At 38.1% G+C, this 18,804-nt stretch overlaps 1 protein-coding gene across 1 annotated transcript in view; it reads right to left on the bottom strand.

Annotated features, from left to right (window-relative positions):
* The window catches only part of NR1H2 (nuclear receptor subfamily 1 group H member 2), a 163,999-nt gene that overhangs the window by 18,879 nt on the left and 126,316 nt on the right, over nt 1-18,804 (bottom strand). The window contains exon 6 of the mRNA XM_072427152.1: nt 3,527-3,747. Coding sequence (XP_072283253.1) covers nt 3,527-3,747 — 221 coding nt within the window. The remainder of the gene's footprint in view (nt 1-3,526; nt 3,748-18,804) is intronic.

The raw sequence follows: 18,804 nt of genomic DNA on the forward strand, positions 1-18,804 counted from the left end.
GGACAGATGAAACCAAGATCAACCTTTACCAGAATGATGGCACGATAAAAGTATGGAGAAGGCGTGGAACAGCTCATGATCCAAAGCATACCACATAATCTGTAAAACATGGAGGCAGTGTGATGGCTTGGGCATGCATGGCTGCCAGTGGGACTGGGACATTAGTGTTTATCGATGATGTGACACAGGACAGAAGCAGCCGAATGAAGTGCAGGAGTTTATTAAAGCAAAGAAGTGGAATATTCTTGAATGGCCAAGTCAGTCACCTGATCTGAACCCAATTGAGCATGCATTTCACCCGTTGAAGACTAAACTTTGGATAGAAAGGCCCACAAACAAACAGCAACTGAAAGCCGCTGCAGTAAAGGCCTGGCAAAGCATTAAAAAAAGGAGGTAACCCAGCCTCTGATGATGTCTATGAGTTCAAGACTACAGGCTGTCATTGCCAGCAAAGGGTTTTTGAACCAAGTATTAGAAATAAACATTTTATTTTCAGCTTTTTAATTTGTCCAATTATTTTTGAGCCCCTGAAATGAAGTGATTGTGTTAAAAAAAGGCTTTAGTTCCTCACATTTTTTAGCAATTTTTTTGTTCAACCCACTTAATTAAAGTTGAAAATCTGCAGTTCAACTGCATCTGAGTTGTTTCATTTAAAATTAATTGTATAAATGTACAGAACCAAAATTAGAAAAAAGTTGTCTGTCCAAATATTTATGGACCTAACTGTACATATTTTTCTGATGTCTAATCTTCCCTCACTTTATTAAGTCTCATATTTAAAGGGGAGAGATATCTAAAGAATGTGTCAGGATACCTTTTCTCTCATCCGGTCATTTTTTAGATACTGATCACATAAATCACCTATACCATAATTACCTCTTTTGTTGGTGTTAATATATCCTAAATTGTGTATCCTCAGCTCTTTGGAATGGATGGTGCTCTGGGTATACATTCCAATGAAAGGACAGACAAATCTTAGTTAAGTTCTTACTGTTTTTGATGACATGTAAGTCGATCAGACCTACACTTAAGGGTAAACAAATTGGGTTTAAGATAAGTATTTTCTCGAGTTCCGATTCACATAATTTACATTTTGTATTTGTCATCTTTTGGACATAGATTGCTTCTGAAGACTGGTAAGGCAGACTAAAATTTGCAAAACACCTCACTTTATACGTTGGGTCTTCCTCAAAATACCCCTTGGTAAAGTCTTTGGAAAGCACTGAATGAACACTATCTAATCCAATCTCTGTACCACTGAATGAACACTATCTAATCCAATCTCTGTACCAAACTATTATAACATATCTGGTTTTTAATAACTAACTTTGGTACAATATAAGTTGTAGTTTGTACTTATGTGTATTATATCATAAGTTGTGTTTTATGTTTTTCAATTGTTGTTGTTTCAGTTTTTAAATACTATCTCTAATATAATTCCTTGATGGCAATACAAATGAATCCTTTGCCAAAAAATCCTGCAAGAGTGACTATATCAAACTAAAATAAAAAAAAATGACACTTACCTTTACTCCTACAGAGCCCTCAATACCTCCCTCAGCTGGCTTTGATTCGGCCCCTGTCCCTGCATGAGATCAGCACTTATTTTTCATTGCAGGAAAAAGCCCCTTCTGCGTATGCCTGAGATCGGGCCTCCCTTTCTTATTGTAAAAATATAGTATTTAAAAAAATAAAATACACATTTTTTGCCTAATAAAAGGCAAAAAATTGCCTATATACCTTTTTATATGAAGTAAAAAATCTCGTGATAAGTCACATTTAGGCAAATAAAACAAAAAAGGTCAGATCCTCAATAGTTTTATTTAACATCAGAAATCTATCCATGTGCCACATCCCAGCTAGCATAGCCTCATAGAACATCACAAGGGCACAAAAGTACTATGGCAAAATTTTTTTTATAGTATTTCAAACCCACTTAAAGTATGTTGTCTATTATGACTTAACATCACAAAAAGGAGACTGAGGGAAAGATAGCTTTTTTGTGTCAACAATAAAAAATATTTATTTATCGCAACATATAGCATTCTCGGCTACATTTCAATTATTCACAGAAAAAAACAAATTATATATATATATATATATATATATATATATATATATATATTTGAATATGTTACTGTATAAGCAGTCAACAGAAGAAAATGTGTCTATTGTATTGGTTATGTTCAAATATACATAATGCTAACTGGATGCCAAACTAAGTGCTGTGTCAGATGTATTTAAGGCCCCGTATCAACTGCTCTGTCAGGTTCTGATGACTCTGTCTTCTCCAAGCCTCTAATAGATGTTTCAGATGTGACCGTTTCCATCACTGTTTATAAATTAAATTATAAGAGAAGATGTAGGACAGGAATAACTCTGTCAAACATTTTAATGTGTGGTTACCTCTGGGTGAAGGAGGTTTTAGGTGAATAAGAGGTTGAGGAAGTCATGTCTTGAATAGGCTACTCCACAAACTCCTTGACAGTCCCTGGAGGAGAGGGCATGCACTTCATTCTGGGCCTGAAGTTGGGCACAACATCTTCCACCCAGGATACACAACTCTCTAGCATGGTGGCTGGACAGTATAGGGCTTCAGATGAGCCTGGAACCCCTGACAGATGGTGACCTGTGGGTCCTCAGAGACACAAGTGCCGCCTAACGGCAGCATATAAATACTTGGGTTAGGGTTCCAAATAGGGCGATTTATATACACCAAAGGAAGAGGTAAAAAATACACCAGAAAGCAGGTGGATAAGCCACTTGTGCAGAGGTAGAGCTGTAGAAATGCAAGGACAGCCAACATGGTGAAAGAAGCACCCCTTCCTCTTCTGGAGACAACCAGAAAGAAGCTTTGACCAACAGCTAACGGGCACAAGAAGCCTGTGACTTTCACACACAAGTAATATGGTGACCCAGCACTTCCTGTTGATCTCCCTATTGGTACTTCATGACAACCTGAAAGCAGTCTCCGAAGTAAAATGTAAAAATTAGCCAATCCATAAAAGTAAACAGATTACAATAATTACTTGGTATATAATGGTGCAACATGAAATGTAGTATGAAAAATTGACAGAATAGAGTGTTTATGCTGACATGTTTATTTGTTGTTAAACTAAAAACATAGCCATTGTTTTGTAAAAGAAATATTACATTTAAAAGACAATACTTACTGTATATCAATGCTTTTTTTTTTTTTACCCTAAGAAGTATGGGCCAGGAGTAAAAGCAATAAAAGTATGGCAAAGTGTCAACTGAGTTTCGTTTTCCCAGACATGCAGGTGCTACAAACATTTGTCCTCATATTTATATGTAAGCCTATAAATGGGGTAAAAATCTTCTGTTACAGTGGAATAGGAACACCTCAACCAGGACAATATAGAAGAGAGACAAAAATTTAGAACTAATGCCTTAAGCCCTAAAATCATGCTGATGTTTAAGTGTAAATGGCGCAAACACTTTTCCCAATAAATGTTCTAAAATCAGTTTGTAAACATGGTGTACATATACCTCTTTAATGACGTACCGTTACTTTGGGTTGATCACTGAAAGACCTTTTGTTGCACTGCTGCTGGGCAGATACTAGTTGTTGAATCATTTCTTCTTGCTGAGGTGTTAGATGGACAACATCCTGAGTCAGCATGCAGGGACTGGGGGGAGCCAGAGCTGCAGATGAGCGAACCACGTCTTCTTCTTGCAGCTGTTTTTTTATCTTTTTGCTACGGATCTGCTCTTCAGAGAGAACACCTGAGAGAGTGCAACAGGGTCTGTGTCAGAAACAGCATGACTAAAACAGAGGAAGTAAATAATAAGGGCTAGGAAAAAGTTGAAGGTAAAAGTCAGAAAGTTTAATATGCTAAGGTCAAACTGCTTTTTTTTACCTGTAAGGATTAAGGATATTGCCCTCCTGACTGTAAGGATATTGCCCTCCCTAGCACCTGTATATTAGCTGAATCCAGCATAACTGTGGTAAGGAAAACAGGAAACAATGATCTTAAAAAACAAACAAGACTGATGGATTGTTTTTTAAAGGAAAACAGCTAAGGCAAATAAATGGAAACTACCATTGTTGAATTTTAAAAATGCAGGATGGATTTGGGACTGTCATTTTATCTTGAATGTATTACCCATTGAGTCACAGACCTAAAACAAAAATGCAGAATGTGTATTTAGACTTTAGAATTGGTTATGATTCGGCTAGAATTTACTAGCTGGCTGCTTTTTCCATATTAGCAAATTATTAGATGGCAAAAGGCTTCAAGCCTGTACATTCAAGTGGGAACACATGATTTCACTCTTCAATGTGTGGGGTAAAGCTGTTGTATCTAAAGACTGAACAATACGCCTCTAAGAGTTTTGACTCTAAAGAACAAAATGCAATGGTTATACCTCTGATCTGCAACAAAATTTTTTGAAGTAGAAGGAAATCCTTTTACAGAAAAAAAAGCAACAGGCCAACAAAGCAAGGCAGGAGTTGTTCCACAATAAACTATAAAGGAGAAAAGATATCATGAATACAAAAAATCCTATTATACCCCAGAATTAAAAAGAAATTTTCAAAACAGCCATACAGCAACCATCTTCCTATCCAAATGTATTAACAGTGTGACCAACAATCATTAAAGTGTCAATAGTGTGCCCAATGAACCTTCAACAATATTAGATCAACTTTATTATCTCCAAAGTTAACAGAACCATGACAAACTCATTAATAGTAGTTAATAGTTAATGGTGGTATTATTGCATACCTAGGAGATTAATTCAAGAAATAGAAAGGCACAGGCTGTTAATCATCAAATACACCATTTCTCAAAGTATTGGCTGCTGTCGACAAAGTTGGAGGAAGCATCGCTAGGGGGACTATCAGTACATGATTTACAGAAGTTAATATATATATAATGTTATATATATATATATATTCTCCTGGTTTACACGTTTCTTTCTGTCCGGCTCTCCTGACTCCCTTCTCTGCAATGTCATCAGCAGTTCTAACTTTACGAACAGATGACAGTGGGGCTGCTCCTGCCCAGTTGTCATCCATTCAGAAGACTAGAGCTGCTGATGACAGAAGGGCGGGGTAGTAATGTGCAGGGAGCACATCATAGCTATGATGACAGCAGGACCCTGGCAGTCCTGCCCCTATCTGCTAACACATATGCTGGGCATAAAGAAGGGATACTGCCTGTCTCACTTCCATCAGGTATGTTGTAACAGTGCAGGGCAGCATGTTTTGATAGGTAGAGTTTTTTTATGTACCAAGGATGCCATGGTAATGACATTTTAGGGTGGTTTTTCCACGTGTCCCCCCACTTGCACCTCCCGATTCAGAGAAAATGAGGTTCAAAGAAGAAAAGAAGACAGGAAAGCATAGTATGACAGTGTTGAAGGTAGGTATAAATTTAAAGGCCCCACTCCAATTTGCATTTTTACGATTGATTCCTGGGTGTTTTTAAACTTGTGACCCCCATATCTTTAAATTCTAACAACTGTGGGTGAATTCCTTGTAGCTTTGAGTGTAACCCTGTGCATCCTGAAAATTTCAAGTCATTATGACCAAAGGTTTAGGAAATATGAGTTTGACCACTTGAACACAGAATTGTTAAGCTGTAGAATATTACCAAGCAGCCTTTACAGACACACACACACACCTTACTGTGCTACCAATGACATCATTGTACATGCTCACTTTGTGGATGGATCAATAACTTTTTTTCACAAAACTTTTATTTTAACTAGATAAAGCCCTAGGGGGCACATCTGAATTCACACTGGCAGTAAGGTTGCATTTACTGTTTCCTCATGCCAGTAACCACTGCTACTTAAAAAACTTCTAGGCCTTAAAAAAGCCTAGCATTTACCAATAATAATCCTAGATGCCTTGCCAATAGTCACTCAGGAGCGTTAAATGTCACAGTTTTTTTTTTACTGCCAATGTGAACCAAGACTAACTTGTTACACTACATTGATTAAACTATTTCACTAGTACAAGAGATTTCACTCAACAAAACATGGAACACTTGGAAGTTGGATCAAAATACACGGCACTGGACAGTTGGGGCACAATACAAACATATGGAAACATGGGACATACTGAGGGGGCAAGCATTAGAAAGTTGTAACAAAGTATAGGGGGAAGGTAGAAAACGGACACAATATTAGGTGTCACTGGATACTTAAGGCCTTGACAACTAGTAGCACTGAAATTGGAGTGTCTTACCCGGCCCAATGTTTGACCACCTGGCTACATTTTCCCCTCAGCCAGATGACAAAAAAATTCTTGTGAGAACAGTGTGTGTGTGTGTCTGTGTTTGTATACACATACATGCTTTTGAATAAAAATTAGTACAGATACTCCTTATTTAGCAAACCAAGTTCCATTCCTAGGTCGTTAAGCGAATTGGTCAGTAAGTGGAGTACTTTATTGTACTTTAGTAGGGTTAATGTTACCTTTTAGTGGGTTAATGTTACCATCTTTAAATATTGCACACTGTATGGTTTTAAAAACACCATTTATATTTATAAAAAAATATTATATATACAGTAGAGTGAAAAAAGAAAAGGCCCAAAAGGAAACTAACTTTTGCAAGCTTTATTTGCATAACTCTGTATACCAGAGCATTAACATACTATACTGTAACTCTGTATGACCAAAACAAAAATATAAGCAAAATAGAATATTCACTTTAGTCATCATCACTCGTATGGTACAGGTTCACATTCAACAGTTTAATCTGAGTTACTATCAGGCTAATGGGCTGTAGAGGGTACAGGTTCAAGAAAAGAAGGTGAAGAAATTTAGGAACTTGTAGAGTTAGTGGCTCTGGGTGTAGTTTTCAAGGGGAATCCTGTCAGTGTGGTCTGCTTCAAGTCATTGGCTGGAGGATAGCTGTTGTGTTTTTAGGCAGATACACCACCTTGACATCTGGGTGTAGATCATTAGGATGCTGGAGGTGCCCTGGGGCATTATCAAGCAGGAGAAAAAATTTAAAGGGAACACCCTTTTCCAGGCAATAATGCTTGACCAAAGGTATGAAGCAGTTAATGAACTAATCCTCAGATAAAGCATGTGTCATCCATGCCTTGGTACTTGAAAGATAATAAACAGGCAGTGTGTGCTTACTAACCTGCTTCAATGCACATGGGTTTTCAGTGTGATAGATGAGGAGACACTTTACGTTGAACCCAGTGACATTTCCTCACAACAACATGGGAATAACCTGGTCCTTAAAAGCCTTAACCACCTGGGCGGTTACCCTGAGCCTGGTTCGGGGTAAGAAAACGTGCTGAAAGTGTTTACCCCGAACCAGGTTCGGGGTAGCTAAAAATAGAAACAGGTGTTACAGTGCAATTTGATTGTCATACAACATTGTATAACAATCAGATTGCAACTGAAAACAAAAAAACAAAAAAAAAAAAAAAACTTAGTTGTCCCAACAGCTTCTCCAGAGATGTCTTCTCTCGGTGTGTGCAGAGATGATCTCCGGGGTTTCGTGATGTTGACTTTGGTGCGGGCGGGACGGGAAATTCAAATCATTTGTATTGGATTCAATACAAAAAAACTGTATTGCTGTATTGAGTCCAATACAAAGAAATCATATATATATATATATATATATATATATATATACACATACATACATACACACACACACACACACACACACATACATATATACACACAATATATATATATATATATATATATACACACACATATACACACACACACATATATATATATACATATACATATATATATATATATATATATACACACACATATATATATATACATATAAGCTACTGTACAGTTACATGTAACGCTTTTTGCATGGAAGTACGGAAAGAATTAGAAAACTTGGCGTTCTCCTACGCGTCCCTCCTGATTCCTGATGATGTCCGTGCATACGCCCATCGACGGGGGTCGTAGCGGGAAATTCAAATATTTTGTATTGGATTCAATACAAAGTCCTGTATCCACTCCAATACAAAATACAAAAAATATTTATGTGGTTTTGTCTATAGGTATGTGACGTTGGACTCTGTTTTAAAATTTACCACACTAGGGAGGTGTTTTAGAAAAATATAGTACTATACAGTATACCGAATTATTGCATTTTCGGTATTTTTTTTAAATTATTTATGCATTCTTGTTTAAGCTGATTGTGTTTTTTATTTAATTGAATTATTAAAGTTAATTTTTTTTACATGATTGTGTGTTTCAAACTTTATTATATTCAGGATATCTACTAGACCCTTGTTTGGACAAATTTCTGTAAGCTACAGGTCTACAATTTAAAAAAAAAAAAAAAGTCATGAAAAACAATGTAGTGCTTTTGGTACAGAAATCCAGACATCAAGGAAACGCCCAGGAGGTTAAAGTCAGGAATTGTTTCAGCTTCTTTGTGTATGTCAGGCATTCTCCTCAATTTCTCATCCCATTTCATCCACAATAAAAATTTGTTCAAGGCAGTAGCCACCTTTCTTGATGATGTCATTAAATTGGTGAACAAGTTTTTTCTGCTGCTTCTACATCTGCTCCTCATGGTTCATACGCAGGTTATGCAGGTAACATTTCTGACAAAACCGCTAAAACCTTCCACTGCTTGCTTTATATGTTTTCGTTAAAACTTTGAAGGAATGCAATGGTGAAGCATAAAAGATACTGAGTGCCCAGGCTTGAACTGGCAAAAGACTCATTGGCATACTTTTTTTTTTTTTTATTTGGCCATCAAACCAGATTGCCAGCAATTTCTCCATTTCATAAATGAGGGCTGGCTAGTTATTATGGTTTTAAATCCTGTGGATGGTTTCATTGTCTCTTTTATTCTGACATTATCCTTCAAGATTGTTGAAATGCTTCAATGAGCCAGCATCAAATCGTGTGCTATTATTTTCACTTTACCAGCCTCATTGTCTTTGATGATTTTCAAATCTCAATTTTCATCTCAAAGTCAATATTCTTCCTTTATTTCTTGGGACTTTGCTCAGGTGTTATGCCCCTTCTCTTTGGTGATATCCAGTACAGCACTATGGTGAATAAAAGACAGTACCAACGTATGCATACACATTTACAGAAGAAATATAGCACATGTATGTACACTTATCTACTAAATCTTATGTATAAACAATACTGACCAAATGTTGATGAATTGCAGGACTGATATGCTTTTTAGGATGCCTTCTGAGATGCCCCACTGCAAGCCAACTGTTTGTGTGTAGTATGTACAAGCAACAGGTCACAATGTGATTCATACAGCAAGAGTCACAGGGCAGGTCTACCTGTACTTGCAAAAAGCCTATTAATAATCACATCATCCTATACAAAGGCTCTTTTAAACCAGGTTGTATGTGGAGAGAAAGAATCCAGGAATAGTGGAGTGCAACTCCGCTAGGGTTGCTATTTAGTTTTAACCGATGCAATGGAGCAAGGAACCAAAGAAAGGAATTGGTGGGATTGGCAACATGTGCATGTATTATTGTATGCATGTATATGTTTGCCTGAACTTTTGTACCAGCAGGTCTTCGAAAGACCTGCATAGGCAAGATAAAGCAGTAACATTTGGAAAAGATGCAGGAAAAGAGGATATTTGCCCCATAGGTGAAAATGGTCTGTTTCCATACAGGGAGGAAACGTAGGATTATCAAATATTTGTGTATGTGGACCAGAAACAGAGGATAGTGAACCCTTATGAAGCAGAACCAAAGGTCCAAAAGTACACGAGTGATAGAGAGCAGATTCTGTAATCCAAAAGACCCTTAATGGAGAATCCACAATTTAGAGCAATCAAAGGGGGTCAAACAGTTTCCAGATCAACTTAAAGTTTACTTACACTACTGTGAAAATAAGTCAAAAAGCCTGGTAAGTAGAAAGGCCTGAAAATTTAGGGTAATGTTGGGGGACACCACCCTCCACTGGTTTTGTTTCTCACCAGTGTCTTGTAGGAAACCTGCGGTTGCCTAGAACCCCAGATGAAAGTGCAGCTTATTCCTTGAGTTTATGGTAAAACACAGCAGGAAGAATGATTGGAACAACCTGAAAAAGACAAAGAAATCAGGGTGTTGATTCGGGCAAACGAAGAAAGGGGTAAGCAGGAATGAAGTATGGACAGTCCTGAGCAAAGGAATGGTAGGAAAAGGCCAAAGAATTTTGCATGGTAAGACGATATATGCGATCCTAGGTACTTTATTGAATCTCAATGTTTTTTAAAGGGTACATCCAGAAAACCACACGTCATGCAGCAAAAGGATAGGTTTCAAAGTACTGTGTCTTGCCTCCCCTCCTGGGACATAGACTAGCTGGTCCCAATAGATAAGGGTTATCATAAACGTGTTGAGGCAATTGGCCAGTAATTTGGAGAAAGTTTTTACATCCACAATAATGAGTGAAATTAGTCTGTATTTGGAGCAGAGGATGTGGTCCTTGTCAGGATTTGACATTAGTGATGTGTGATGCTTCAAATCTTTAGGAAACTGGTAGGAGGCAGACACAGGGGATAATAATCAAAACAGAAAGATAGTAGGTGGAGGTGAATTGTATAGAAAATTGTGGCTTAAAGACATCAGGGCCCAGGTTCTTTCCTGAAGGAATAGGTTTGATAACCTGAAGTACCTCAGTCTCAATAAACAGAAACTCAATGCCCACTGCAGTCTCAGTCTAGGAAGGGCAGGCTCGTTTCAGAAATAAAATCATGAGGGGCTTCATTAGATTCAAGGGGAGATAATAGATTGTATAAATAAGTATAGTGGTGTTGAAAAGCATTGTTCATGTTAGTTGGCATAAACAATACCTGAACCGTGAGCCATACAAATGGAAGATATAGAAATAGGGCCTGATTGCGGATGTAAAGCTGCCAGCGGTCTACTGCATTTATCACTGTATTGATCAAATAAAACAGAGTGCTTAATTTCTGTGACACTGGTTGGAATGATCATATAAGGTGAGAAGGCAACATCGAGCTTCGACTAATTCAAGATAGTAGAGATTATCCTTATGTATTCCCTCAAGGGACTGGATTTTTGCCAGGATCTGCTCAATGCCGTGATCTTTGCTCCTCTTCACGCAAGTACTGTGTTGAATGCATACTAGGCAGAGCACAAGAGATCCCAATGGAAAGGCAGAGGGTGGGACCGCTGCCAAAATTCTCGGTAAAATTACGGATGGAGTACGAAAAAGCATGGGAACAGACAGTATATCTGGAAAAATTTATCAGGTCCACTTGTGAGCTCTGGTTTGGGAAATCTACAGGGAGACCGTCAAAGAGGAGTTAACCAAGGGCATGATGACTAACAAAAAATAATTTATGTAAAAGTAAGCGTGTTTCACATGTTTCTGACAATACATATTTAAAATCCAGGTACCTGCTATCATTGCAAAGGTGATTTTGTGATTTTTGTCTTCTTTCAATTCTGGATATAACTGCTTGAAAGTGAGGAATTATTGGAAGTGTGGGACTTATGCACCTGGGACTTATGCATACCATATAGAAGTTGGCATCTTTTGGAGGGGCTAATAAAACTCTTAACATTTAAAAGTGAGCATCCTTAATTGTAATGGTTGTGGATGGGTGCCGATCATGGTGAAGGCTAGGACTAGGTATGGGGATGGAGGGGGGAGGGGTCACATAGGGGTGAATTATTATGGTGGATTATAAATCATAGTTTTCCCCAAGGCCTTTTACCTGGGTGCTCTACCTGGCACTTGTGACTCCCCCACCCACCTGTTAACATCTTCTGAGTGGATGATACCTGGGCATGAACACCCCAAACACCCCCTCCATCATCCACTTACCAGTGCTCAGCATGGAAGATAGAGGGACATTGGCTGTCCTGCCCCCATCTGCTAGCACTAGCTGGGTGTTCTATCAAAAAAGCTTCCTTGTGAAAGGTATCTACCCAAGTGGCCGTGTATAATAACCTAATCAGCAGCATAGTGTGATAGCTGTGCGTGTAAGGGCGAAATGTCATATTCTGCAGCCTAACATTTCACTCTGTTCAAACCTTTATATTTACATTGTAGGTTAGGTTGAAAAAAGACATAAGTTCATCAAGTTCCACCACTAGGGAAACAAACATATCCCAGACATAAAACCCTATAAGACATAGTTGGTCCAGAGGAAAGAAAAAAAAAACCTGGTACAATTTGCTTCAACAGGGGAAAAAAAAATCCCTCCTGATTCTTTTAGGCAATCAGATGTTCCCAGTCTCCGTTGTCTTTACTTCAAATCCTTAATACCCAGTTATCTTCTGTGCTTCTAGAAAAGCATCTAGATTTTTCTCACAGCAATCTATAATAGTTGCTGAAACTACTTCCTGAGGGAGCCAATTCCACATTTTCCTACACCTTAGAGTGAAGAATCCTATCCTTATCCAGAGCTTAAACTTCTTTTCCTCTAGACAAAAAAAGTGCCCTCTTGTTCTCTGCAATGATCTCAAAGTGAAAATTGGGAAGAGAGTTCTCTATATGGACTATTTATATATTTATACAGGGTGATCATATCTCCTCTTAAACATCTCTTCTCAAGGGAGAATAGATTCAGTTCAGCTAATCTCTCCACATATATGAGCTCCTCCATTCCTTTTATTAGTTTAGTTGCCCTTGTCTACACGCTCTCCAATTCCACAATGTCCTTTTTGTGAACTGGTGACCAAAACTGGACTGCATATTCCAGATGTGGTCTGATCAATGCTTTGTACAGGGGCAGAATTACGTCTATCCCTGCAGTCAATTTCTCTTTTAATACAAGAAAGTACTTTACTAGCTTTAGATATTGCAGCTTGGCATTCCATGCGGTTATTAAGTCTATGATCTACCAGAAACCCCAGATCCTTTTCTTTTTCTGACTCCCCCAAATGTATTCCCCCTAGACAGTATGAAGCATGCATGTTCTTAGCCCCCAAGCGCATACCTTTACATTTATCTATATTAAATGTCATTTGCCACTTGACATTCTGTATGGACCTAATTCCATTACATAGTTTGGTGTCATCTGCAAACACAGAAATGGTACTTTTAATCCCAAACTCTATTTATAAAGATGTTAAACAGTAAAGGCCCCAACACTGAACCCTGGGGGTACACCACTAAAAACCTTGGACCATTCAGAGTATAAATCATTATTTACAACTCCATGGATGCAGTTTTTAAGCCAGTTCTCTATCCATTTACAGATTGACTTTTCTAAACATATTGACCCTAACTTGCATATTAACAGTCTGTGGGGTACAAATGGGGTGTCAAATGCTCTAGCAAAGTCCAAGTATAGTATATCAACTGCTATTCTACCGTCAACACGTTTACTTCCTCATAAAAAGAGTAAATTTGTTTGACATACCTTGTTTCCCCGATGATAAGGCAGGGCCATCAAATAAGACAGCCCCCCCTTTTTAGGGAAAAATGAAAAATAAGCCCCCCCCCCCGCAAATAAGCCACCCACCGATACCTGCACGGTGACTCCGTGTGGTTCCTCCGTGTGTGCCGCGCCTCGTCATGAAGAGGAAGTGACAGGACTGCAGTGCGCGCACGTGACTCCGCCCAAGCAAACACAGGCAGCTTCCCTCATCCCTCCCTAATGGAGACTGCAGGAGTTTGTTCATTTTCAACAATAACTGTGTACTGTAGTCTTCTTCATGGGTAAATAAGGCATCCCCCTGAAAATAAGCCCTAGAGCATATTTTGGCCTTCAAAAAACAAAATAAGACAGTGTCTTATCATCGGGGAAACAGGGTATCACATTTTTTTCTAGCAGAAACTTCTCTATGTGGTTCCTTATCAAACTCTCTTGGACCATTCCAACTATGGACGTTAAACTAACCAGTCTGGTTACCTGGTTATGACTTTGCTCCCTTCTTGAAGATAGGAACCACATAGGCCTTACCCCAATCCACCGGTACCATGCCAGTGAGTAAAGAGTCTCTAAAAATTGGAAATAATGGCTTTGAAATAACCGAGCTCAGTTCTTTGAGGACTTGTGGATGTAATCCATCAGGTCCTGGTGCTTTGTCAACCCTAATTTTGCCCAACTGTTTCTCAATCATATTTTTGAGCCATTGTGACTCTTTTAAGGCAGTGACATTGCTTTTATGAATTTGGACTTCCGCCTTTTCTTTAACCCCAGTTACAAACCCAGAGACATCCTTTAAGGGACCTACATGCTTAGATCAGATCTTTTTGCTATTAATATATTTTAAAAAACTGGGGGTTTGCAATACTTTCAACTTTGCAATCTATTTTTCATTTTGAAGTTTTGCACAATTTATCTGCTTTTTACATCTTGTTATATAGGTTTTAATTTTAGCCTCTTAAACTTATTACCCATTGGAATATATTTTTCAGTGTGCTTTTGTAGAACAGACTTGAAACATTCCCATTTCTGTTCTGTGATCTTCAAGGACAATATTGTCCCCCAGTCCAAGTCACAGAAAGCTGACCTTAATAATGGCTAATTTACTCTCTTAAAATTAAATGTTTTTATCTTTCCTGTTTTGGCTTCCTATTTACAATTTACATTAAATGAAATCATATTATGATCGCTGCTACCAATATTCTCTTTTATTTGCACATTTGTTATAAACTCTGCATTGTTAGAAGGAACTAGGACCAGCAGAGTATAATTTCTAGTTGGGGCTTTTAGAAACAGTACCATAAAATTATCTTGTATTAAATTCACAAATTTCCTCCCTTTTGCTGTTCCTGTACTGCCATTACTTCAGTCAAAGTCAGGGTAGTTGAAATTTACCATAAACAAAACACTTGCACTTTTTGCTGCTTTTTTCTATTTCTGTTCTGTGTACTTATATTGTTTTACAATATAAGTTTTGCAAAGTAGCATTTCTAGTTGGGGTTTCTATAAACTGTATGATAAAATTATGTTGTATTACATTCACAAATTTCCTCACTTTTGCTGTTCCTGTAGTGCCATTACTCAGTCAACGTCATGGTAACTGAAATCCCTCATCATTAAAACACTTCCACTTTTTGCTTCTTTTTCTGTCTGTGCTAGTAGTTGATTCCCTATTTCTTCCTTAGCACTGGGGGGCCTATAGCAGACTGCAAAAATTTATTGTGTTTTAGGCATCCCCACATTCAACTCCACCCATAATGCCTAAACAGTTGGTTGTAACCACTTTCAGGGTGCACAGGGTACCCTCACAGCTACTAGTAACCGAAATTTTTCCCTCCCAATTTTAGGGAATTTAAAGATATGGGGGGGTGTCACAATTTTAAAAATGTGTCAATATTGAACATTGGGGTTGCCGTTTCAAACGCAGGTGCACCTAGGAGCCCAAAACTGAAAATGCAATTTGGGGACCTGAGGCCACTTACATAACAAGGAGCAAATTATACCTATGCTATCCTATCTACTTCTCTTTTTGAACCCCACTTTCTCTGGAACAGAGAGGTGTAGGAAACCTAAAATGTAGGTGCATCACTATGGTATCATTAGAACATAAAAAACTATACCAAATGAGCCGCCCTGCTCTATTACACATACCTCGTATATAGTCAAAAAATTAAAAACATTGCATAGATTTGGGTATCCATTCAAAAAACGTAACTCCTTACTTTCCCAAACGTTTTATAGCTGTTTTTTTCTATTTGTTACACCCTTGGTGTTTGTGTTATTATTACTTTGTCATACCCTTCATCAATAAAAATGGACCCCATTTGGGATGATGTCATGAATGGCTTACAGAACAATTATCTTTCACAAACACAATTAAAGTCTGACAAAATATTTATTCTTCAAACTAAAAAAAATTATATCACAAGAAAACTAATGACTATTGGCAGATACAATATTTCGAGAAATGTATTCAAACTAACTGCAATCCCTCAGGTCTTACAATACAAATTTTTCCAAACGTTACAAAATTAAATCAGAGTGGGAAGAAATTCTGAAAACATGTTCTAAACCATGTGATGCAAACTTTATAAGCTACTATCAGGTTGAACAAGAAGGTTGATAAAGAATTACAGACTGTCCATACCAAGAGGAAGGATTTGACTCAATCAGCAGCAAAACGTGCAGAACTGAAATCATATCTTCACAAACTTAATGAAATAGTCACGAAAAAAATAACAAGTATGATCGAGACAAAATGGTATTTGACTCCAGTAGAGCTTATAAATGGAATTCACACAAATATGAAAACACAAATTTCAAAATTAGTCACTCTGAAATCAATGATATTCCAACCAGTATGGAAGAAAAGTCAGAGGCAGAAGGCTCTTCACAACACTCTCAACCACACACTACCTTCAATGCACTTTCAAACACACGTGAAGGACACAAACACCCTAAAAATCATTCTAATACTCGCACTCAAGACAAGACAAACATCATCCTTCTTTTAATTCACTAGACACTTCAAATTCATCCACTTCACAGATTGATAATTTGTTACTTGGAACCACTAACACTAAATCACCGAACCTACCCAACACTAATTCTAGCAAATGCGTTGTTAAACCTAAGGTATCCAATCAAACTTTTTTTTAGGAACTCAATCACAAACAAGTCATACCAATCTCAACAAAACCGGTCCAATGTACCAGTTCTTGTCCAAAACCGCCTCAGTAATGCCGTAGTAGATTGTATTAATTTATCTAAATAAAAGTTAACAGAAACCGAATTGGAAGTACTTTGGCTGGGCCTGGTCCCTGGTGGACTGCACTTCGGAGAAGCAAGATCGATCCTCCTTCGTTTCAATGCTTTCTTATGATATGAACAGTAAGAAAGTAAAAAAAATCCCCACATGTAAGAATGAACCTTGTTTCCGGTGACTTGGATAATCAATCCAGCTGGTGGTGTTGATCTCCTCCAATTGAAAAGTGTTCCTCCTTTCTTCTCCCTGACCTCTACTTGGTGTCCGCCGTTTCTTTGGTAGGATACATGGCTGTACGATACAAATTTCTGTGGTTAAGCATAAAACTTACCTCCTCTTTCCTGATGCAGCAGACTCTGTTCTGTTAAACGCATTGAAAGCAAAGAAATTTACATACAAGTACAATTCAACTCTCAGTTGTCCTAGGGTAAACATAGTCATGTATGCAATGAGAAGGCTTATGCTATGATATGTATATAAGAGGTCTTTTATTTTATCATACTTGTCTTTGTTTTTATAAACTCCTTTGTTTTTTTTTCAAAATGTTTTTATTAATTTTCAAAAATACAAAGACATTCAAACATCTGAAACCAATAGGGGGACAAAACACACGAGGGAAGGAGGGGGAAACACTCATAACACTTTGGTCAATAAAAAAAAAACAACACAAAATCAGCCAGTGGAGTCTATAGATAAACCTGTGGATCATTAGCCAGATATATTAGTGATATACCATGTGGAATATTGGAACAGTTCAAGGATTGATGTGCACTCTGAACTCGTAAATGCATAAAGCAGAAAGTGGTACCATTGTTGCCAAAAGCGAGTTATAAAGTCGTCTCCTTATAGTTGAGCATCCAGCATCTCTCTGTGGAACAGAACTTTGAGGGATGAGAGGACTTGTTCCAGGGTGGGTGAAAGAGGTTGTATCCAATTATGCATAATCGCACGTCTTGCTGCCAACAGGCAAACATTTATCCATTTCTGCATAGAGCGTGGTATATTATCCATAGTTATACCATCCCAGGAACCAAACAGCAACAGAGAAGGTGTCTTTGAAATTGAATGGCCAGTAACATTAGAAATTAACGTTAGTATGTGATGCCAAAAGTTGGTAATATTGGGGCAAAACCATAAGCAATGTGATAGAGAGGCATTAGTACAGTTGCACTTGGGGCATTGAAAATGCCAATGTGTGGGTTGTGGGGTAGATATGGAGGGTCGGAACACCTTATAGGCCCTGTGTAGTAACATAAATTGGGATTCTCTCCATACCTCATTCACGATACTCTGCCAAACCGTTTGGTATCCCTGTATAACAGTATCCACTATGTCTAGGTCTGGGAAGTCCTTTTGCCACATTTTCACATTAGAAACTGATAAAGGCTTAACAAAGGTAGGCAGTAGATATACATGTATATTGGATATATTTGGAGGAGACAATGATAGCATCTTGTCAAAGCTATTGGGGCGAAAGACATCTACATAGTGCAGTACCAAAGAATTAAGGTAGGATATAACCTGATTGTAATACAACGGGTGAAGTGCCCATCGCGGGACTCCATATATAGCCTGTAAATCAGTCAAGGATAGCTTAGTCAGATCTTCCGTTCAGAAGAGATCTTTAATGTATATTAAGCCTTTGCGTTTCCATAATTGAAACGCTGCATGCTCATGTGCTTGGGGAAACATAGGGTTACCACAAATGGGCAGATATGGAGATAGACAAGCTGGTAGTTTGAGCTGTTGCCTAGTCACCTTCCATGCAACCACCGTGTCTCTAATTAATATATTGTGTCGCAGAAAAGCTGGAATCACTGAGAATATACAGTGTAATAGAGCACAGAGATCCCATGGATATGACATAGCTTTTTCCAGATGTACATTGGAATAACAGGATGTCCCCTTAAGCCAGTCCACAACATGTCTTGTCAGACAGGCCAAATTATAAAGTCTTACATTAGGAAAGCCCACGCCTCCTTCAGTTTTAGGGAAGTATAATTTCGTCAGCGAGATCCTTGGGCGTTTGCCGGACCATAGAAATTTCGTGAAGGCCTTATTGAGAACATTGACATCAGCATGGGTCAGTAGCAGAGGTAATGTCTACATAGGATAGAGAAATTTAGAGAAAGACATCATTTTCACTAGGTGGCATCGGCCGAGAAATGACAAGGGCAATTGTTCCCACATTTTCAA

This window comes from Pyxicephalus adspersus, chromosome 11 (genome assembly GCF_032062135.1).
Source record: "Pyxicephalus adspersus chromosome 11, UCB_Pads_2.0, whole genome shotgun sequence".
In the NCBI taxonomy this organism is placed as follows: Eukaryota; Metazoa; Chordata; class Amphibia; order Anura; family Pyxicephalidae; genus Pyxicephalus; species Pyxicephalus adspersus.